Genomic DNA, 21,204 nt, shown 5'->3' on the forward strand with positions numbered 1-21,204 from the left:
GACATATTCATTGTAGTGCTATTTTAAATGACCTCTCCACCAGATATGATGATGCCATATTTTTATTATCTGCCAGGAGAGATCCTACATGTGTACTAAAATATATGAGTATTTCACAACGGCTTATGGGATTTCATTGATGGTCCATCTTGAATACAGGGTGCAGTTTGGAGCTCAATACTGTAAAAAACAATATCTAGGAGAGAGTTCTAAGATGGACTGCTGGGTTTTTGCAATGGGAGGTGTCTCTAATCGTAAAAGTCTAGGAAAAGAAGAACTGGGTGTGAAAGAAAATGTCATCCTTCTCAATATAGGGAAGGATTCTTTACACTAAGAGTAGTGAATCTTTAGAATGCCCATCCGCAAGACATTTACTTATGATGATATCATTGAAATTCCATTTCATTGCTTCTTCTAGGTTAACCTAGACGCCAGCACAAGAGAATTGACTGAACACAACCTCCTACTCCCGACACGTACAGCCTTCGATGAGGCCCAACGCAGGATCTACGGCCTAATGGAGGGAGACTCCTATCCCCGGTTTTTGCGTTCCGATCTCTATCAGAGCCTGCTCCACTCTCCTAATGGGGCATGCTGAGTGAAGAGAAAAGCATGGTGACCCTGGGGATGAAAAGGAGCCAGCCTGACCCCCCACCGATCTGGGAACAGGTTCTCAGAACTTGAATGGACCAAGTTTAAAAGGTCATTTTGTAGGACTGCATGACCCATGTCAAGGTGGGTTCAGTGATGCCAAAGCCTGTCAGATGTGGCCATTTTGATCAATGAGTATCTCTTGAAGTATGCCCTGTTTTGATCCAGAATGGACCAAAATGCTTCTATGCCATAACCCGCTAGGCCAAGCCATTTTTGAACTGTAGAGCTTTTGCCTTTTTTTAGTCCTTTTGAATCAAAACTGTGTCAGAATTGGCCATTTTGATTCAAGATGGAGTCTATGATGTCAGCGCTTGTTGTCTGTGATAGTGTTGGCTAACCTGAACACTAATGGACATATGCAGACCAAGAGAAATCAGTTTTTCGCCATGTTGGCTTGAGGATGGCCACAGATGTAGGCCCCAAGCATGTAACCGTGGCCATTCTTGAACACTATTCATTTTACTCCTAAGCCATCTTTTTATTGATTTTAGGTAGACTGTAATCCATTCCAAAGGCTTTGCCCTTTTTCCAGGGTTTGTTGGGGTAACATTTCCGTTTCCTAATTATTTTTTTATTTTATATTGTATTTTTATACACATGGTGTTTCATGATGGAAAGGTAGATTCAGCTAAAACAAGCCATTTCTCAAACCCTGAGAATGTCCAGTTTTTCAAGTCCATACGTCTTAGTATTCCAGTTGATGGAAGAAGTCGGCCATTTTGAACAACGACATCACACGAGCTGTCATTCTGAACTCGTGTATGGTGTACATTTTTGGGAGGGAATGCATGGTAAATGGATATCTCAAAGTTGCCTGCTCCTTCTTCATCCCCCCCAAAATTAGTTACCACCCGTAACGGTATGGATAACCTTAGAAGACTTGCGCCTTTTTTTCTTTGCACTGTTAATACCTTTTGCGCCTTCTCTGCCATCTTAAAAAGCCTCCGTATTGATGCACTGAAGCCATTTCCCTCTCCCCCCCCCCCCCCTCACCATTATGCACGTTGCTGCCTCAGTTTTCAGTGGCCGTGGTCAATATGGTCCACACAGCCGTCACCTCTAAGCGTTGTCCATTTTACGTGTATTCGTCCATGTGTCTGTAATCGCCAGGTTGAAGACGTGTCCGCCATTCTGAGGTCCCTGCTCTACGTACATTACTCTTTTGTTACAGCCTGCTACGTCCCCTCATGACCTCCAAGCTTGAGACTTGTAGAGTGTTGTACGTCATGTTTTTTTTTTTTCGTGGCTATAAGTACGAAATCAGGAAAAAAAATGTGGTTGATGAAGTCTTAATGTTTTTTATGAGTAAATCTGTAATTAGTCTTAAGCACTGAATAAAGATATGCAGTATTCACCCGTGCGTCCTGGTGTTCATTTCGCGCACGGACTAGGTTTTATTTTTATTTCAGGCATTCATACCCTACCTAAACCAGTCCGATTCTTTACAAGACACTTACTGCCATATCCTCCCCATACTGGTTGTTTGAGATTGCAACTCAGTGGGTGAAGAAAAAAATGTATATTCTGCATTCTCCTTTTGTAATTTCCTGCAGGCACTGATTTTATCTCCCCCTCGAGCAATGACCTAACGGTATATAGGGAATGATGTTTTTGAATAGTGAAAGGGAGATAAGGCGTATGAAGAGGCTTCGTCCATGGAAACGTATGAACATAGTGCCAGTAATGCGGAGAATATGGTAAAGTCACTTGGAGGTGACTTCGCTGTCAGAAATATATGCCCTAAAATCCTAGAATTTCCTCCCTTAAAGAGGATAACCAAGTTATTTTTTGTTCTTCGTATGTTTCTCAGTAAGCAAATGTAAGGGGTTTTCAATTCACTTCCTTCATCTCCAGCGGCCCTGTACTCTTCGGTAGGGGGAAGATCCTGTGTATCAGCAAAGTCATTGCACTGTACAGCTGGGACTTCAGGGTAGCACTTTGCAGAGCAGGGGGAGAAAAACCTCAAAGATTGTTGTTACACGCCCCACAGCTCTGCAACTACATGTCAACAAAGGGCCAGGACAGAACTAGGGAAATGTCTTTTTTTTTGCCTAAAACTTGCTTATCTTATGTATATATTGCTGACCATCGGATTTACAGTGCTTTATTTTTTATTTTTATTATATAACTCCGACAAACCCTTCAATCTCTTTTTTTTTTTTTTACCCTAGTCTGTCTTTTGTTCTAAAAAGAATATTTGGAATTCTTCTCTGTATGTCTCACAAACATGTGTCTGACTGTAAGGCAACGGGCTGCAGTATAAGCCCTCCCCCAAGAGAAATATTGAATCCTGCCTGTAATAACACATATTTTAGAAAATATTTTCCCTCACCCTCCTTACAGTTAAAAGGGCATCTGTCAGCAGTTTTGTACCTATGACACTGGCTGACCTGTTACATGTGCGCTTGGCAGCTGAAGGCATCTGTGTTGGTCCCATGTTCATATGTGCTCGCATTGCTGAGAAAAATGATGTTTTAATATATGCAAATGAGCCTCTAGGAGCAACGGGGGCGTTACCATTACACCTAGAGGCTCTGCTCTCTCTGCAACTGCTGTATCCTCTCCGCTTTGATTGACAGGGCCAGGTGTGATGATGTTGTCACAGCCTGGCCCTGTCAAAGTACAGAGGGCTCAGCAGTTGCAGAAAGAGCGGACCTTCTAGGTGTAATGACAACACCCCCGTTGCTCCTAGAGGCTTATTTGCATATATTAAAATATACTTTTTGTCAGCAATGCGGGCACATATGAACATGGGACCAACACAGATGCCTTTAGCTGTCAAACGCACATGTAACAGGTCAGCCAGTGTCATAGGTACAAAACTGCTGACAGATGCCCTTTAAAAACCACCAATTCTAAAGAATTCTGCTCTGTATGTCTTACAAACTTGTGTCTGACTGTACGGCAACTGGCTGCAGTATAAGCCCTTCTCCACAAGGAATATTAAACCCTGCCTGTAATAAAACATATTTTAGAAATAATTAAAAAACACCATTGTCTTTACACTGATAGGTCCTCTTCAAACCCCACCACTCCGCTGAAAGATGGTCAAAATCAAGGTGTGAATGATCTCTGCTTCTCTGGCAAATTTCTACAAGTCTGTTTGTTTTAGGAGCTTGCAGATGCCCTTGACTTATACTTGTTATTTCTAGAAGTTGGTTTAGCATTGGGCACCAGAGGCATGTACCCCAGGTACCTGTGATGGCCTGCGATCGTCACATTTAGCTGTGTCTGTATTCCCCCCCTTTGCCTGTGCCCCATGGTGCCCTAGTTCATTTCATAGTCTACCAGCGCTCTGTGAAGGGAACTTTCATAAATATATTGCACATATTAAAGGGGTCATCCAGGTCTAGATCTATTCGCAGAGTTCAACCCTCACTGATCAGGACAGGTCATCAATATCAGATCAGTAGGTATCCACCAAACAGCCGTGCTCCGCAGCCCCCAGCACCAGGAATAACACCGTGGATATTGCTGGAAGCAGAAGACTGGGTCCACAGTGTAGTGGCCATGCTGGGTTCCTCTAGCTCGCATCCCGTTCACGTGAATGAGCGCTAAGCTGACCTGAGAATGTCACCTACACAGTGTACGGAGCTGTGGTGTTCTGGCTCCATGCATGGCCTACTTCATGGAACTGTGGCTGCAGGTAACAGCTGATCGGTGGGGGTGCTGGGTGTCGTTCCTCTGGATAGTTTGTGCAGAAACATCTTCAACCCCATCCAGAACCATGAACTGGAAAGGTATCGCCTGGTGGAGAGGAGTCTATCGGATGCAATATTTTCTTAGTGGCCATGTCCTTTAATGTATAAGCTCTTCTTCTGTCATCATAAATGTCCTTTTTTTTTACATACATAATCCAGAATATTTTAAGTGTTTTGCATCGGACAGCTTTACCAAAATTTGCAAAGTAATATAAAGGAAAGGATGATGAGCACCATCATGAGGCTAATGCGTATCAGTTCCACGATGGTTTGGGCGCTGAAAGAGTCTTCTTCTGTTCCAGTAGTTGTATTTTTAGATGCTGTAAAAAAATGAAAGCCATTACAGTCCAAAGTAAAGATGATGAGTGCTGCTATATGGCACCTATTATACTAGACCAGGCACCGTGGCACCAAACACAGGGGAACATCAGCTGTAGAGTCCTCCCGTCCATATATACACCGCAATAGTGAGAGTGCTCAGAGATGGACATGCAAGTAACCACTGGGTCACCAGGTATATCATTAGGACCCCTTAAGAAACCAGTGATCATATTCTTAACTTGCCGGGATAGGGCAGTAGCCACCAAGGATACTAAATAACAGGGATTAAACTATTAGAACATTAGACACCAGGAATGTTATTCACAATCCACCAGACACCAAGGATGTTATTAATAATCCACTAGACACCAGGGATGTTATTCACAAACCACTAGACACCAGGGATGTTATTAATAATCCACTAGACACCAGGGATGTAATTCACTAGACACCAGGGATGTTATTAATAATCCACTAGACACCAGGGATGTTATTCACAAACCACTAGACACCAGGGATGTTATTAATAATCCACTAGACACCAGGGATGTAATTCACTAGACACCAGGGATGTTATTAATAATCCACTAGACACCAGGGATGTTATTAACAATTCACTAGACACCAGGGATTTTATTAATAATCCACTAGACACCAGGGATGTTATTACTAATCCACTAGACGTCTTATTAATAATCCACTAGACACCAGGGATGTTATTCACAATCCACTAGACACCAGGGATGTTATTAATAATCCACTAGACACCAGGGATGTGTTTCACAATCCACTAGACACCAGGGACATTATTAATAATTCACTAGACACCAGGGATGTTATTCACAAACCACTAGACACCAGGGATGTTATTAATAATCCAGTCGACACCAGGGATGATATTAATAATCCAGTCGACACCAGGGGTCTTATTAATAATCCACTAGACACCAGGGATGTTATTAATAATCCACTAGACACCAGGGATGTTATTCACAAACCACTAGACACCAGGGATGTTATTAATAATCCACTAGACACCAGGGATGTTATTCACAAGCCACTAGACACCAGGGATGTTATTAATAATCCACTAGACACCAGGGATGTTATTCACAAACCACTAGACACCAGGGATGTTATTAATAATCCACTAGACACCAGGGATGTTATTCACAATCCACTAGACACCAGGGATGTTATTAATAATCCACTAGACACCAGGGATGTTATTAATAATCCACTAGACACCAGGGATGTTATTCACAATTTACTAGACACCAGGGATGTTATTAATAATCCACTAGACGCCAGGGATGTTATTCACAATCCACTAGACACCAGGGATGTTATTCACAATTTACTAGACACCAGGGATGTTATTAATAATCCACTAGACGCCAGGGATATGTATTCATAATCCAGTAGACACCAGGTACATTATTAATAATCCAGTAGACACCAGGTACATTATTAATAATCCACTAGACACCAGGGATGTGTTTCACAATCCACTAGACACCAGATATATTAGTAATAATACACTAGACACCAGATATATTAGTAATAATACACTAGACACCAGTAATATTATTAATAACCTATTAGACACCAGAGCTGTTATTAATACTCTAGACCAGGGGTAGGCAACCTCCGGCACTCCAGGTGTTGTGAAACTACAACTCCCAGCATACTTACTTGTTGTGTTCTTCTCAGAACTCCTATAAAAATGAATGGAGCATGCTGGGAATTGTAGTTTCACAACAGCTGGAGTGCCAAAGGTTGCTGACCCCTGCTCTAGACACTAGGAATATTCCTATTATTTGACACAAGGAATATTTATTAATCCACTAGACATCAATAATATTATTCCATGGGGTCTAGTGATTATAAATAATATCAATAGTGTCTTGTGAATTATCAAAGAGGACCTTTCATCTGTTTAGCCCTAGTCTAATTAGGGTCTTACCTTATAGGGCGGCCCCCACTGATGTCATCGCACTTTTTTTTTTTTTTTTTTCAAAGAGAGAGAATGAGCTCCTCCCTGACTATGAGCGGTGTTGTCTGATTGGATGCGCTCACAGCCAGGGAGAAGAGAACCGCTCCAATCTCCGCCTAGTATAACCAAGTCGGCTAATTAGAATATTAGGCGCCAAAATCAACGTGGGGGGAGGTGTGATGACATCAGTGGGGGCCGCCCTATAAGGTAAGACCCTAATTAGACTAGGGCTAAACAGAGGAAAGGTCCTCTTTGATAATAATCCACAAAACACAAGGGATATTATTAATAATTTTTTAGTCCCCAATGATGTAATTAAAGGGAACCTGTCATCAACGTTATGCTACCCATACTAACGGCAGTATGAAGTAGAGACCCCAGAGTTGATTTCAGCGGTCTGTCATTTATAAGTTAAACGTAAGTTATTGCTGAGAACCAACATCAGTCATTGCAGACGGGGTCTGGAAAAGAGTCCCGGCCACCTGAGAAGAGTCATAGTTATTCATCGATTCCTGCTCTCCTGCCCATCTGCTGATGACTGACAGTCTTCTACCTAGTTTTCTCCTCTCTAGGAGAGAACTGCCAACCATCAGCAGGTGGGCAGAGAGAGCAGGAGATTATGAATAACCAGGACTCTTCTCAGGTGTCCGTGACTCTTTTCCAGGCCCAGTCTGCAATGATTGTGATGTTGGTTCTCAGCAACCACTTACTTTTAACTTATAAATGACAGACCGCAGAAATCAACTCACCGGTCTCTACTTTATTCTGCCGTTAGTATGGGTAGCATAACGTTGATGACAGGTTCCCTTTAATAATCCACTAGACACCAGGGCTATTTATTATCCAGGGGATTATATTATTAAACTACTAGTCCCTAAGGATATTATTAAAAATCTACTAGATACCAGGGATGTAATTAATAATCCACTAGACATTGATGATTTTATTATTAACCTACTAGATACCAAGGATATAATTAAAAATCCACATAATAATCCACTAAACACTAGGGATATTGGTGACTAGTGGTTATTAATAATATCCATGGGTTATAGTGGAATATAATGGATTATTAATAATAATAATCTGCTAGACACCAGGGATTAGGGACATCAGAAGCTGCAAGACTGGGTCCTGTTCTCAAGATGGAAGCAGGTCCTGCATCTGGAAGCTGCAACTATCAGACATTATTGGCATATCCGGTGGAGAAATGTATATAAATGGGAATCCTGTATAGAACGTGTGTAAACTGATAAATTATCTAGAAATGAAATGTACTATGACATTATAAATCACTTACCTATTACATCTAAAATGGTTCCTAGGCCCATAAAGGGCTTACCGTAAAAGAACTTCACCTTGCAGACATACGTTCCCGAGTCACAAATGGTGGCACGATGGATGGTCATGGTAAGAGAAGTGTCAGTGGGTGTTAAAATGATACGCCCATCTGAGGAGCTGTTCATGGGGTTCCTATCGTCTGGCATTCTGAAGAATTCGGCAGAGGCGGCGAGATGCTCGTTCCCGTGGTTAAACGTGCAGTTGATGGTCGTGAAGTCTCCTTCGTGAACACTTAAGGATTTTGGATTCTGGATGACTGTAATACAGGAGGAGGCTGTGGAGGGTGAGATAGAGGAGGACAAATGAAGAATTGCCACAGATTACCCAAGAACAAGATGGTTCCTCACCTGTGGAGCCGTCATTTCAAAGTTTTTTGGCAATAGATCAGGAGGTCATGGTTTTCATTCCGAAAGTTAGTGTTATCATAGCAACCAATCCGATTTATTCCAGTCTGTCATTGTGAAATATGTCCTCGGAAATCTGATTGGTTACTATGGGCAAAGTTTTTCCTAGAACTGCATTTATGGATGAAGCCCTGGATTGGACTGGTGGTGGTACTGCAGCGACCCAGGAGGAGCCAGAGCGTGGCCATCCCAGTCAATCATGGCACCTGTCCTCACACCGTAGCTCCTTAGGGACATGAAGTGAAAGGAGGATGCACCCTTATTCTGGGGCTCCTGCCTGATGGTAGCTGGGGTGCCCATGTTAAATGTTTGGATGGGTGCAATGCAAGGCATGTAGAGTGCAATGGCTGCCGTATGGTGCAGGAGTCAGGAAACCAGGTCAGAGATAGAATAAATTACTGTAGTGTAGTGTACTGTATTACTCTCTTTACTGTAGTGCAAAATAGGAGTTGTAGTACATCCAACTATAGCAAAGCACAGATGCAATTGTTGTGCAATTCTCTCACAGATAGCAATGTATGGTTTTAGGCAAAGATGGGAGTTATGGCCCTCTTTCCTCTCTAGTAGTAGAATCTATGGCGGACAATAGTACTCCAGCAGTAATGTCCATTGAGAGATACAGGGTTTTGATAGCACATCTGGCCAGGTATGAAAAGTAACTGTGTCCCTCCACTGCAGTAAGGTCTGAATGGCTGTAGTAGCAGATTACCTTACTGACTCATATACTTGGTCATGCAGATTCCAAGTTATCCTTTATCCTCCTCTCCTTCTCGTTCCTTAGATCTTGCAGAGATCTGTTAGCCTCTAGAAGAAGGAGCCCATTGACTTTGCTTCCTTCTCCTCTTAAACTCCAGTCTAGACTCTCTCTAAAGATTAGGGGTGGGACCAACCCACATCTAACCTCCTACAAGAGCTGAGCCAGGGTTTGTTAACCATGATTTGCCATCCAAATACACTATACTGGGTACAATACATAACATGGTATACAATGCATTACTTAATGAACAAACTTATAAGCAGATGCCTCCTGCACTGGGGTACTGCAGTACAATCAGAGGCGTTCCTATAGGGGGTGTAATTGTAGCAGACACTCTGGATCCTGGTGCCTGAGAGGACCCAAAGGTTCCTGTGCTTAGAGGACACCAGAATTATGAATGGCCCATGGTCGGTAAGACTAGTTTCACTCTAGCGCTTGCAATCCGGAAGCCATTGCTGGAAGCTTGTAAGTCTCTATCCGGCCCCATTAACTAGAATGGGGACCGGTGGAAATCCGGATCGATTCCTGCAAATATGCAAAGAATCCGCTGGAAAAAAAAACGCACAATGCAGAGAGATCCGGCAGGCTGTTTCCTGTCAGAACTGCCTGCCGGATCCCTAGCACTAGTGTGAAACTAGCCTAAGGGCTGTTACCAATTTTTCATTGGTGCCCAGGAGCTATACATATGGGTTGGGGACTTTAGAATTTCCATCTTTAACCACTTCAGCCCCGCTAGGTGAAACCCCCTTCATGACCAGGCCACTTTTTACACTTCGGCACTACACTACTTTCACCGTTTATCGCTCGGTCATGCAACTTACCACCCAAATGAATTTTACCTCCTTTTCTTCTCACTAATGGAGCTTTCATTTGGTGGTATTTTATTGCTGCTGACATTTTTACTTTTTTTGTTATTAATCAAAATGTAACGATTTTTTTGCAAAAAAATGACATTTTTCACTTTCAGCTGTGAAATTTTGCAAAAAAAACGACATCCATATATAAATTTTTCGCTAAATTTATAGTTCTACATGTCTTTGATAAAAAAAAAATGTTTGGGCAAAAAAAAAATGGTTTGGGTAAAAGTTATAGCATTTACAAACTATGGTACAAAAATGTGAATTTCCGCTTTTTGAAACGGCTCTGATTTTCTGAGCACCTGTCATGTTTCCTGAGGTTCTACAATGCCCAAACAGTAGAAAAACCCCACAAATGACCCCATTTCGGAAAGTAGACACCCTAAGGTATTCGCTGATGGGCATAGTGAGTTCATAGAACTTTTTATTTTTTGTCACAAGTTAGCGGAAAATGATGATGATTTTTTTTTTTTTTTTTTTTCTTACAAAGTCTCATATTCCACTAACTTGCGACAAAAAATAAAAAATTCTAGGAACTCACCATGCCCCTCACAGAATACCTTGGGGTGTCTTCTTTCCAAAATGGGGTCACTTGTGGCGTAGTTATACTGCCCTGGCAATTTAGGGGCCCAAATGTGTGAGAAGAACTTTGCAATCAAAATGTGTAAGAAATGACCGGTGAAATCCGAAAGGTGCACTTTGGAATATGCGCCCCTTTGCCCACCTTGGCAGCAAAAAAGTGTCACACATGTGGTATCGCCGTACTCAGGAGAAGTTGGGGAATGTGTTTTGGGGTGTCATTTTACATATACCCATGCTGGGTGAGAGAAATATCTTGGCAAAAGACAACTTTTCCCATTTTTTTATACAAAGTTGGCATTTGACCAAGATATTTTTCTCACCCAGCATGGGTATATGTAAAATGACACCCCAAAACACATTGCCCAACTTCTCCTGAGTACGGCGATACCAGATGTGTCACACTTTTTTGCTGCCAAGGTGGGCAAAGGGGCACATATTCCAAAGTGCACCTTTCGGATTTTGCAGGGCATTTTTTACACATTTTGATTGCAAAGTTCTTCTCACACATTTGGGCCCCTAAATTGCCAGGGCAGTATAACTACCCCACAAGTGACCCCATTTTGGAAAGAAGACACCCTAAGGTATTCCGTGAGGGGCACTGCGAGTTCCTAGAATTTTTTATTTTTTGTCACAAGTTAGCGGAAAATGATGATTTTTTTTTTTTTCTCTTTTTTCCTTACAAAGTCTCATATTCCACTAACTTGCGACAAAAAATAAAAAATTCTAGGAACTCGCCATGCCCCTCACGGAATACCTTGGGGTGTCTTCTTTCCAAAATGGGGTCACTTGTGGCGTAGTTATACTGCCCTGGCAATTTAGGGGCCCAAATGTGTGAGAAGTACCTTGCAATCAAAATGTGTAAAAAATGACCGGTGAAATCCGAAAGGTGCACTTTGGAATGTGGGCCCCTTTGCCCACCTTGTCTGCAAAAAAGTGTCACACATGTGGTATCGCCGTACTCAGGAGAAGTTGGGGAATGTGTTTTGGGGTGTCATTTTACATATACCCATGCTGGGTGAGAGAAATATCTTGGCAAAAGACAACTTTTCCAATTTTTTTATACAAAGTTGGCATTTGACCAAGATATTTTTCTCACCCAGCATGGGTATATGTAAAATGACACCCCAAAACACATTGCCCAACTTCTCCTGAGTACGGCGATACCAGATGTGTCACACTTTTTTGCTGCCAAGGTGGGCAAAGGGGCACATATTCCAAAGTGCACCTTTCGGATTTTGCAGGGCATTTTTTACACATTTTGATTGCAAAGTTCTTCTCACACATTTGGGCCCCTAAATTGCCAGGGCAGTATAACTACCCCACAAGTGACCCCATTTTGGAAAGAAGACACCCCAAGGTATTCCGTGGGGGGCATGGCGAGTTCCTAGAATTTTTTATTTTTTGTCGCAAGTTAGTGGAATATGAGACTTTGTAAGGAAAAAAGAAAAAAAAAAGAAAAATCATCATTTTCCGCTAAATTGTGACAAAAAAAAAAAAATTCTAGGAACTCGCCGTGCCCCCCACGGAATACCTTGGGGTGTCTTCTTTCCAAAATGGGGTCACTTGTGGCGTAGTTATACTGCCCTGGCAATTTAGGGGCCCAAATGTGTAAGAAGTACCTTGAAATCAAAATGTGTAAAAAATGGCCTGCGAAATCTGAAAGGTGCCCCTTTGCCCACCTTGGCTGCAAAAAAGTGTCACACATCTGGTATCGCCGTACTCAGGAGAAGTTGGGGAATGTGTTTTGGGGGGTCATTTTACATATACCCATGCTGGGTGAGAGAAATATCTTGGCAAAAGACAACTTTTCCCATTTTTTTATACAAAGTTGGCATTTGACCAAGATATTTCTCTCACCCAGCATGGGTATATGTAAAATGACACCCCAAAACACATTTCCCAACTTCTCCTGAGTACGGCGATACCAGATGTGTGACACTTTTTTGCAGCCTAGATGCGCAAAGGGGCCCAAATTCCTTTTAGGAGGGCATTTTTAGACATTTGGATCCCAGACTTCTTCTCACACTTTCGGGCCCCTAAAAAGCCAGGGCAGTATAAATACCCCACATGTGACCCCACTTTGGAAAGAAGACACCCCGAGGTATTCAATGAGGGGCCTGGCGAGTTCCTCGAATTTTTTTTTTTTTGCATAAGTTAGCGGATATTGATTTTTTTAGTTTTTTTTCTCACAAAGTCTCACTTTCCGCTAACTTAGGACAAAAATTTCAATCTTTCATGGACTCAATATGCCCCTCACGGAATACCTTGGGGTGTCTTCTTTCCGAAATGGGGTCACATGTGGGGTATTTATACTGCCCTGGCTTTTTAGGGGCCCTAAAGCGTGAGAAGTCTGGAATATAAATGTCTAAAAATGTTTACGCATTTGGATTCCGTGAGGGGTATGGTGAGTCCATGTGAGATTTTATTTTTTGACACAAGTTAGTGGAATATGAGACTTAGTAAGAAAAAACAAAAACAAACAAAAAATTTCCGCTAACTTGTGCCAAAAAAAATGGCTGAATGGAGCCTTACCAGGGGGGGAGTGATCAATGACAGGGGGGTGATCAATGACAGGGGGGTGATCACCCATATAGACTCCCTGATCACCCCCCTGTCATTGATCACCCCCCTGTAAGGCTCCATTCAGACATCCGCATGATTTTTTACGGATCCATGGATACATGGATCGGATCCACAGAACGCATGCGGACGTCTGAATGGAGCCTTACAGGGGGGTTATCAATGACAGGGGGTGATCAGGGTAATCACCCCCCTGTCACTGATCACCCCCCCTGTAAGGCTCCATTCAGACGTCCGCATGATTTTTACGGATCCATGGATACATGGATCGGATCCACAGAACGCATGCGGACGTCTGAATGGAGCCTTACAGGGGGGTTATCAATGACAGGGGGTGATCAGGGTAATCAGGGTGATCACCCCCCTGTCACTGATCACCCCCCCTGTAAGGCTCCATTCAGACATCCGCATGATTTTTTACGGATCCATGGATACATGGATCGGATCCACAAAACGCATGCGGACGTCTGAATGGAGCCTTACAGGGGGGTTATCAATGACAGGGGGTGATCAGGGTAATCAGGGTGATCACCCCCCTGTCACTGATCACCCCCCCTGTAAGGCTCCATTCAGACGTCCGCATGATTTTTACGGATCCATGGATACATGGATCGGATCCGTAAAAATCATGCGGACGTCTGAATGGAGCCTGACAGGGGGGTGATCAATGACAGGGGGTGATCAGGGAGTGTATATGGGTGATCACCCCCCTGTAAGGCTCCATTCAGACGTCCGCATGATTTTTACGGATCCATGGATACATGGATCGGATCCGTAAAAATCATGCGGACGTCTGAACGGAGCCTGACAGGGGGGTGATCAATGACAGGGCGGTGATCAATGACAGGGGGGTGATCAGGGAGTTTATATGGGGTGATCAGGGGTTTATAAGGGGTTAATAAGTGACGGGGGGGGGGGTGTAGTGTGGTGTTTGGTGGGACTGTACTGACCTACCTGAGTCCTCTGGTGGTCGATCCTAACAAAAGGGACCACCAGAGGACCAGGTAGGAGGTATATTAGACGCTGTTATGAAAACAGCGTCTAATATACCTGTTAGGGGTTAAAAAATTCGGATCTCCAGCCTGCCAGCGAGCGATCGCCGCTGGCAGGCTGGAGATCCACTCGCTTACCTTCTGTTCCTGTGAGCGCGCGCGCCTGTGTGCGCGCGTTCACAGGAAATCTCGCGTCTCGCGAGATGACGCGCCGATGCGTCCAGGAGGAATAAATCAACCACCTCCCGGACGCATCGGCGCGTTAGGCGGTCGGGAGGTGGTTAAAGGGGATTATCCCATGTGTACCTCACATGGATCCAGAGATCTTCTCTTCATTGTTCCAATTGCTCTGCTAGATGTATATCAAGCTGGTAGCTCAGGGGGCGTCCCCTTTTTGCTGTAGGTCAGGGGGCATCATGCCCTTTCTGCCCCAGCTCTCTCCCTATGGCCTGTTTTACACGGTTAGTATTTGGTCAGTATTTTGCATCAGTATTTGTAAGCCAAAATCAGAAGTGGAACCTACAGAGAAGGGGTATAATAGAAATATTTGTTCCTCTTCCGTCTTTTGGACCCACTCCTGGATTTGTCTTACAAATAGTGATGCAAAAATACTGGCCGTGTAAACGAGGCCTTATCACAGATCGGGAGGCAGTTGAAGGATGGAACTGAGCATGTGCGTCCACCTCAGTGAGATGGACGGAGAAATAAGCAGGTAAACAACTCACAGTAAGAAGAAAAGAAAAAACTCACATGGTCACCTTTCATTTTTAACTTTTTCTTTATTGGGCAAGTTTGTTATTCTTAAAGTGAATAATAAATGTTATGTTTTAAATTAAAGTAAAATGACCTTAAACAGGAATTGGATAGCCTTCGGCTATTGAAGTAAGCACTTTTGAATAATCCTGGGTCACCTTCAGGGCTCATGCACACGACCGTATGCCCTCCGAGACATACGGTCCGTGAGCGGGCCATTTGTCCTGGAGCGGCATACATAGTGCGCATGGGGCCGGCCTGTCCCGCACTCATACGATCTTATCAGTGCAAGACAATAGTCCCGCGGGCGGTCCGATGCGCACTGTATCATAGTAACCTGCACGATGCACCTGGACGATATGTCCAACCTGCACCTGCAACCTACAACCTGCACCTGGACGATATGTCCAACCTGCACCTGCAACCTACAACCTGCACCTGGACGATATGTCCAACCTGCACCTGCAACCTACAACCTGCACCTGGACGATATGTCCAACCTGCACCTGCAACCTACAACCTGCACCTGGACGTTATGTCCAACCTGCACCTGCAACCTACAACCTGCACCTGGACGAAATGTCCAACCTGCACCTGCAACCTACAACCTGCACCTGGACGATATGTCCAACCTGCACCTGCAACCTACAACCTGCACCTGGACGTTATGTCCAACCTGCACCTGCAACCTACAACCTGCACCTGGACGATATGTCCAACCTGCACCTGCAACCTACAACCTGCACCTGGACGATATGTCCAACCTGCACCTGCAACCTACAACCTGCACCTGGACGATATGGCCCGCTCCGGGACATATGGCCCACTCACAGACGGTATGTCTCGGAGGGCATACGGTCGTGTGCATATGCCCTTAAGGTCTAAAGTGTTTTGGATGCTATACAGATAGATTTAATTGAATAACTCACTGGCTATACTAAATTTTTAATTACGGTACATGAAATTACAAAAGTATTCACATCCAGGTGCTGGTTAGAAAACGAGAATATTTTTCGTGGCACAACCCCTTTAATTTAGCACCCCTAGATTCATATGGAATCTGTGAGAAAAACACTGCGGCGCCTTCCATCTCGTGCCATATTGTGGAGGCATGGCGCTTTTGATTACTTATTATAATGGGGATGGTTGGGCACATAACATAATATGGCTCTAGTTATCACCAAGGCTAATGAAGGACCCTTCCCGTGTCCACAACAATAAGTCCTAAAACACTAAAATGTCAGTAGATGCCACTGAAACCAACAGAAATTAAAGGTTTATGGCCCAAGATCTGCTGGATCTTGGAAAGTAGCAAATACGATTTTATTTGCTTGCTGTGATAGACATTGCCAATAGAGCTAATGTGCATCGCACTTGTACAGAAGACGCCATCACTCAAAACACCCATGTGAAAGCACATCCGGTGATCACATACATGTATGAGCGTGACCCACTTCTAACGGGGGAAGGGATTTCGTGGTCATTGTCAACCAAGATAGAATGTTTTTACCATAGTTTAACATGATGTGTGTGGCCCAAACAAATCAAAAACATTAAAAGTATTCGGTCCGGCAGCCGATAGCCCAAGAAATCCATTAATACCGAGCTGCAGGATAATATCAGTGATAAACTGGGTGCATCAGCAAATGTGCAGCAAGTGTTCATTGTGGAGGGGTTTGTGTGCATCATATGTCCATTGTGTGAGTGGCACGAGTGCATCATATGCCCATTGTGCGAGTGGCATGAGTGCATCATATGTCCATTGTGCGAGTGGCACGAGTGCATCATATGTCCATAGTGTGAGTGGCACGAGTGCATCATATGTCCATTGTGCGAGTGGCACGAGTGCATCATATGTCCATAGTGTGAGTGGCACGAGTGCATCATATGTCCATTGTGCGAGTGGCACGAGTGCATCATATGTCCATAGTGTTAGTGGCACGAGTGCATCATATGTCCATTGTGCGAGTGGCACGAGTGCCTCATATGTCCATTGTGCGAGTGGCACGAGAGGGGGAGATTTATCAAAACTTTGAAAAACTAGGAAAAATTATTTAGTTGCCCAGAGCAACCAACCAGATTCCAACTTTCATTTTTCAGAGCTCCTTTGGAAAATGAAAGGTGGACTCTGATTGGTTGCTATGGGCAACTAAGGCTAGCAGGGTGGGCCACCAGTTCCAGCAGGGAATGCCAGGAATCGTCAGACACAAACCGAAGCATGCGGTGGTTTCTGTCCGGCCAATTGTCTTTATTTTTGCCAGATCTCCGCCAGACCCGGATCCGGAGAACTCTGGCAGTTCCATTCTCTGACGGAATTAGTACGAACATATGAAAGTAGCCTAAGCCGGTTTTCCTTAGTACCATTTTTTATAAATGTCCCCCCTTATATCATTTTTTCAATGGGGCAGGAAAAGATGCGGACAGCACACAGTGTGCTGTCTGCATCCGCACTTCCGTTCCACCAAAAAATAGCACATGTCCTATTCTTGTCCGCAGACACGGACAAGAAAAGGCATTTCTATTATAGTGCCGGCCATGTGCGGTCCGCAAAATGCGGAACGCACATGGCCGGTGTCTGTGTTTTGCGGACGTGTAAATGGACCCTAACACTGTCAACTTTCTCCTCGTGTTTATTTTGCGTGGTGTTCACTATACTCCCCGAGGTATCGTCCTATTAGCATACAATGCCTCGCCGAATCCTCCAGTCTGGCTGACGTGTACTTAAAACCTGATAAGATCTAGACTCGCCAATCCCAGACTGAACCTCACCCCCCGAGACGGAAAACGCTTTCTACTTTATTGTTCTGAATATTCGGCATGGAGAATTAATTAGTCGCAGCAGCCAAACATTTCTTATTTAGTGTATCTCCAGGAACAGGCTTCCACCCAAGCCGACGGGCTGGAGGACATTCTGGAGAAAGTTTATCAAAACCGGTGGAAAGGGAAAGTGGTTTAGTTGCCCCTAGCAACCAATCAGATCCCACCTTTCATTTTTGATAGCTCCTTGGGAAAATGAAAGGTAGAATCTGATTGGTTGCTATTAGCAACTAAACCACTTTTCCTTTACACCAGTTTGATAAATCCCCCCATGTATGTCGTTAAGTACTTATAACAGGACCCGTATTGTTCCCAGTCCCTTTATCTGCATATAATTCCACTTGAGCAGCAGTTTGTGCTCCAGAGCTGCTCCTCCTACTAAAAACACAGGAAGTTGTGACCACAGTCAGCCATTTTTAAGGTTTACAGAGCACCTTTCTACTAAGAAACACAGACCCTTCTTTTGTCATTCTCGGGTACGCTACACCCATAGTTTCTACCAAAATCACCCAGCTTGTACATACCTCCCGACAGTCCAGGGTTCGTGGGATTGCGCTGCAAAATGGGCCACAAATGGGTGTGTCTTATAGAAGTATACATAAAAGTGGGCGTTCCCTGGACGTTTTATGAGCAGGAAATGGGTGGGACCTCAGTGTCCCGCAAATTGGGGTAAAAATGTTTGGCGCCATGCAGCATGGACAGTAAAATATTCATAGACTAGACGTGACCCCATTTCTAGTTTTGCTATGGGGCCCCATGGTTACTTGTCACACCCATTTCCCTTCCGCCCCACCCCCATAATGCTCTGCAATCTCGGATACTCATATAGTCACAGAGCAGGGGCATAACTATGATTCATGGGGCCCCATAGCGAAATAAAATGGACGCCCCCACCTGCTAGTGTAAGAAAATGAAAACAGCAAAAATTAAAGGTATGTATACCATATATCAGAAAACCCAGATTATAGCAAAAAGACACCATATGGTTATTCCCCATAAAAAGGAACCTCCACAAGCTCTGGACCCCATAGCAAGTGCTATGGCTACAGTTACACCTATGTCACAGAGTCACCCCGGCTTCATAGACATGCACAGGCTCTGCTTTCTCCTAATCTGTCTATGTAGTAAAACCCCACTGTAAAGGGGTTCTCCATTTTGAACAATTTCTTTTTGTTAGAAGAGTCCCCGTCCCCAGAGCAGGGGCGTAACTACCATAGCGGCAGACCATGCCACTGCTATGGGGCCCAGGGCAAGAGGGGGCTTAGTTGGGATTATCTCCTCTTCTTCTGGAGGTAAAACTTGGTCCGAATTTCACCCTCTAAAGCAGGGGTGGGAAAACTGCGGCTCTCCAGCTGTTGTAAAACTACAAATCCCAGGCTGATAGCTGTAGGCAAACTGGGCATACTGGGAGTTGTAGTTTTACAACAGCTGGATTGCCGCAGTTTGCCCATCCCTGCTCTAATGGAACAACTTTTAGCAAATGAGGCCGTGGAAAATGGCCCAAGGGTCATTGAAAAGGGTTTAGGCAGAAACCCATCTGTCCTGTGTGGGGGGCCTGGTTTGATCCTTGCTATCGGGCCCTTACTTCTCTATGTATGCCACTGCCCCAGAGATAAGCTGATCAAAAGGTGCTCTGCTGCTGGGACCCTTAGCTGTAATCTGTGGGGGGTGGAGTTTGGCAGTAAAGGCTCAATTCCCCTGCAGCGCCTCCACAGGGCAAAAGGAGCATTACACAGCACTGATATCAATGTTTTGTTTGTGTAATGGATGGGTGGTGGGGTCTCCACATTGGCTAAATAGGGTCCTGGACAGGGAGGGGTTCAATATAGGGTTTGAAAACTAAACACCTGCTTTAGTTATCATAGCGTGAATCAGTTATAATTCACGGCCTAGTTGTTGGTTTGTGGTCATTGCACCACTTGTACGTCCCTTGTTGTTGCCTTCCTGTTTTTCAGGTCTCTACTCATTTTTCACACCTTTGCAGAGCAGTAGTCCGAGGGCAGGACCACAAGCACCGTCTGCAGCAGCGCTGCCTCACACCACAGACCAGCCCTGTGCTCTGTGGAGGTGACGCGCAGTGCATTGCTATCGAGTAAGTGTCATTTCTTCAAGGGTCACTGAGCTTTCACAAAACTTTTGACACATCATAGAAACATATCAAAGGTGTTGTTCAGTAAGAGTCTAAATGCTGAGCCCCCACCCCCCCTCATTGATAGTTAGATCGAGGAGAGAGGAACGCTTACAGATTAGGAGATGGACTCGATAGAAAGTCTACGGGTCGGTCTTGATTCTGTCTTCTGCAGCGAGGAGAGAGAGAGCACGACACGTGAGCGCTTCTTTATCCTCGCTCTATCGATCCACAGGGGTCTCAGCGCTCAGACCCCCACCGATCAAAGCCTTTGATATGTCTCTATGACATATCAAAAGTTTTGTAAAAGCTCAGTGACCCTTCAAGTCCTTCAAAAGAATGAATCAAAAATGAACCGCCATCTTGATTGAAGATCCCGCTCGAAATCATGTCCCGTCCTCGCGGGCCACACGAGATTTTGTGCTAGATCTTCAAACAAGATGGCTGCGGCCGGCTCTTAGTGATGCCCAGTGACACATTTGAAGCTGTTGCCCTCAGGAGCTTCTACATCGCGCAGGGGCAGGCAGTCTGCGGTACTGCGCCTGCGTGAGATTTCACATAGCGGAGGAGGGCGGTAGCAAAGAGTTCGGGTGTGGGCAGTTACTTATGCTGGAAGAGGCGTGCTTGGGCTCTAAAGGAAGGCGGGATGGGCACTGTACGGGGGAGTTCCTGGGCTCTAGATTAAGATAATAACGCCCCTCTGGGCACCTTGGACACTCATTTGCATAACATATAAAGTTGCTTTTATCGCTAATGAAACCATGAAACTTAAAATGAAGACTACAGCTGGAAATAAGGTATTTTATTGTACATGGCAGTAGTAACACCTTAATATGCTCAAACCAGGTGACAGATTCCCTTTAAAGGAACAATCTGTCATTATTGTGTATATATAATCCAGCGATATTCTAGCAGTGTAATTTTTACACCTGTCAAAAGTTTGCTCTCCTGTGTAGACGGCAGGTCAGTCTCTCCTGTGTAGGTGACTTTCTGTGAACTACAGGATTACCTCATCACCTCTCAAACTCCACCTAGCAGTGCTCAGACACTTCTCAACTCCACGCTCCCTGAGCCTATCTGTATCATGTCTGCCCCATCTAAAAGACCAGGAGAGCAGTGATATAGTAGGTGAGTTCATACAGTGATCAGTTGTACCAGTTCTCTATACTGTCTGTGAGTGCCATGTGCAGAATCTCCGGTGTATCCTACAAAATGCTGTTTCACACTGCTCTCCCTGCCTCCTGCTTGTAAGAGCTGACAGGGAGAAACTTATCAAACTTATCAAAAGCAGGAGGCAGGGGATGCAGGATGAATCTGCAAG

At 44.4% G+C, this 21,204-nt stretch overlaps 1 protein-coding gene across 1 annotated transcript in view; it reads left to right on the top strand.

Annotated features, from left to right (window-relative positions):
- LOC122919400 (regulator of G-protein signaling 1-like) overlaps positions 1–2,008 on the top strand; it is a 44,842-nt gene extending 42,834 nt beyond the window's left edge. The window contains exon 7 of the mRNA XM_044268404.1: positions 419–2,008. Within this exon, the coding sequence (XP_044124339.1) occupies positions 419–598 (180 nt within the window). The 3' untranslated portion in view covers positions 599–2,008. The remainder of the gene's footprint in view (positions 1–418) is intronic.
- Positions 2,009–21,204: the final 19,196 nt, after the last annotated feature.

Source organism: Bufo gargarizans, chromosome 9 (assembly GCF_014858855.1).
Source record: "Bufo gargarizans isolate SCDJY-AF-19 chromosome 9, ASM1485885v1, whole genome shotgun sequence".
Lineage (NCBI taxonomy): Eukaryota > Metazoa > Chordata > Amphibia > Anura > Bufonidae > Bufo > Bufo gargarizans.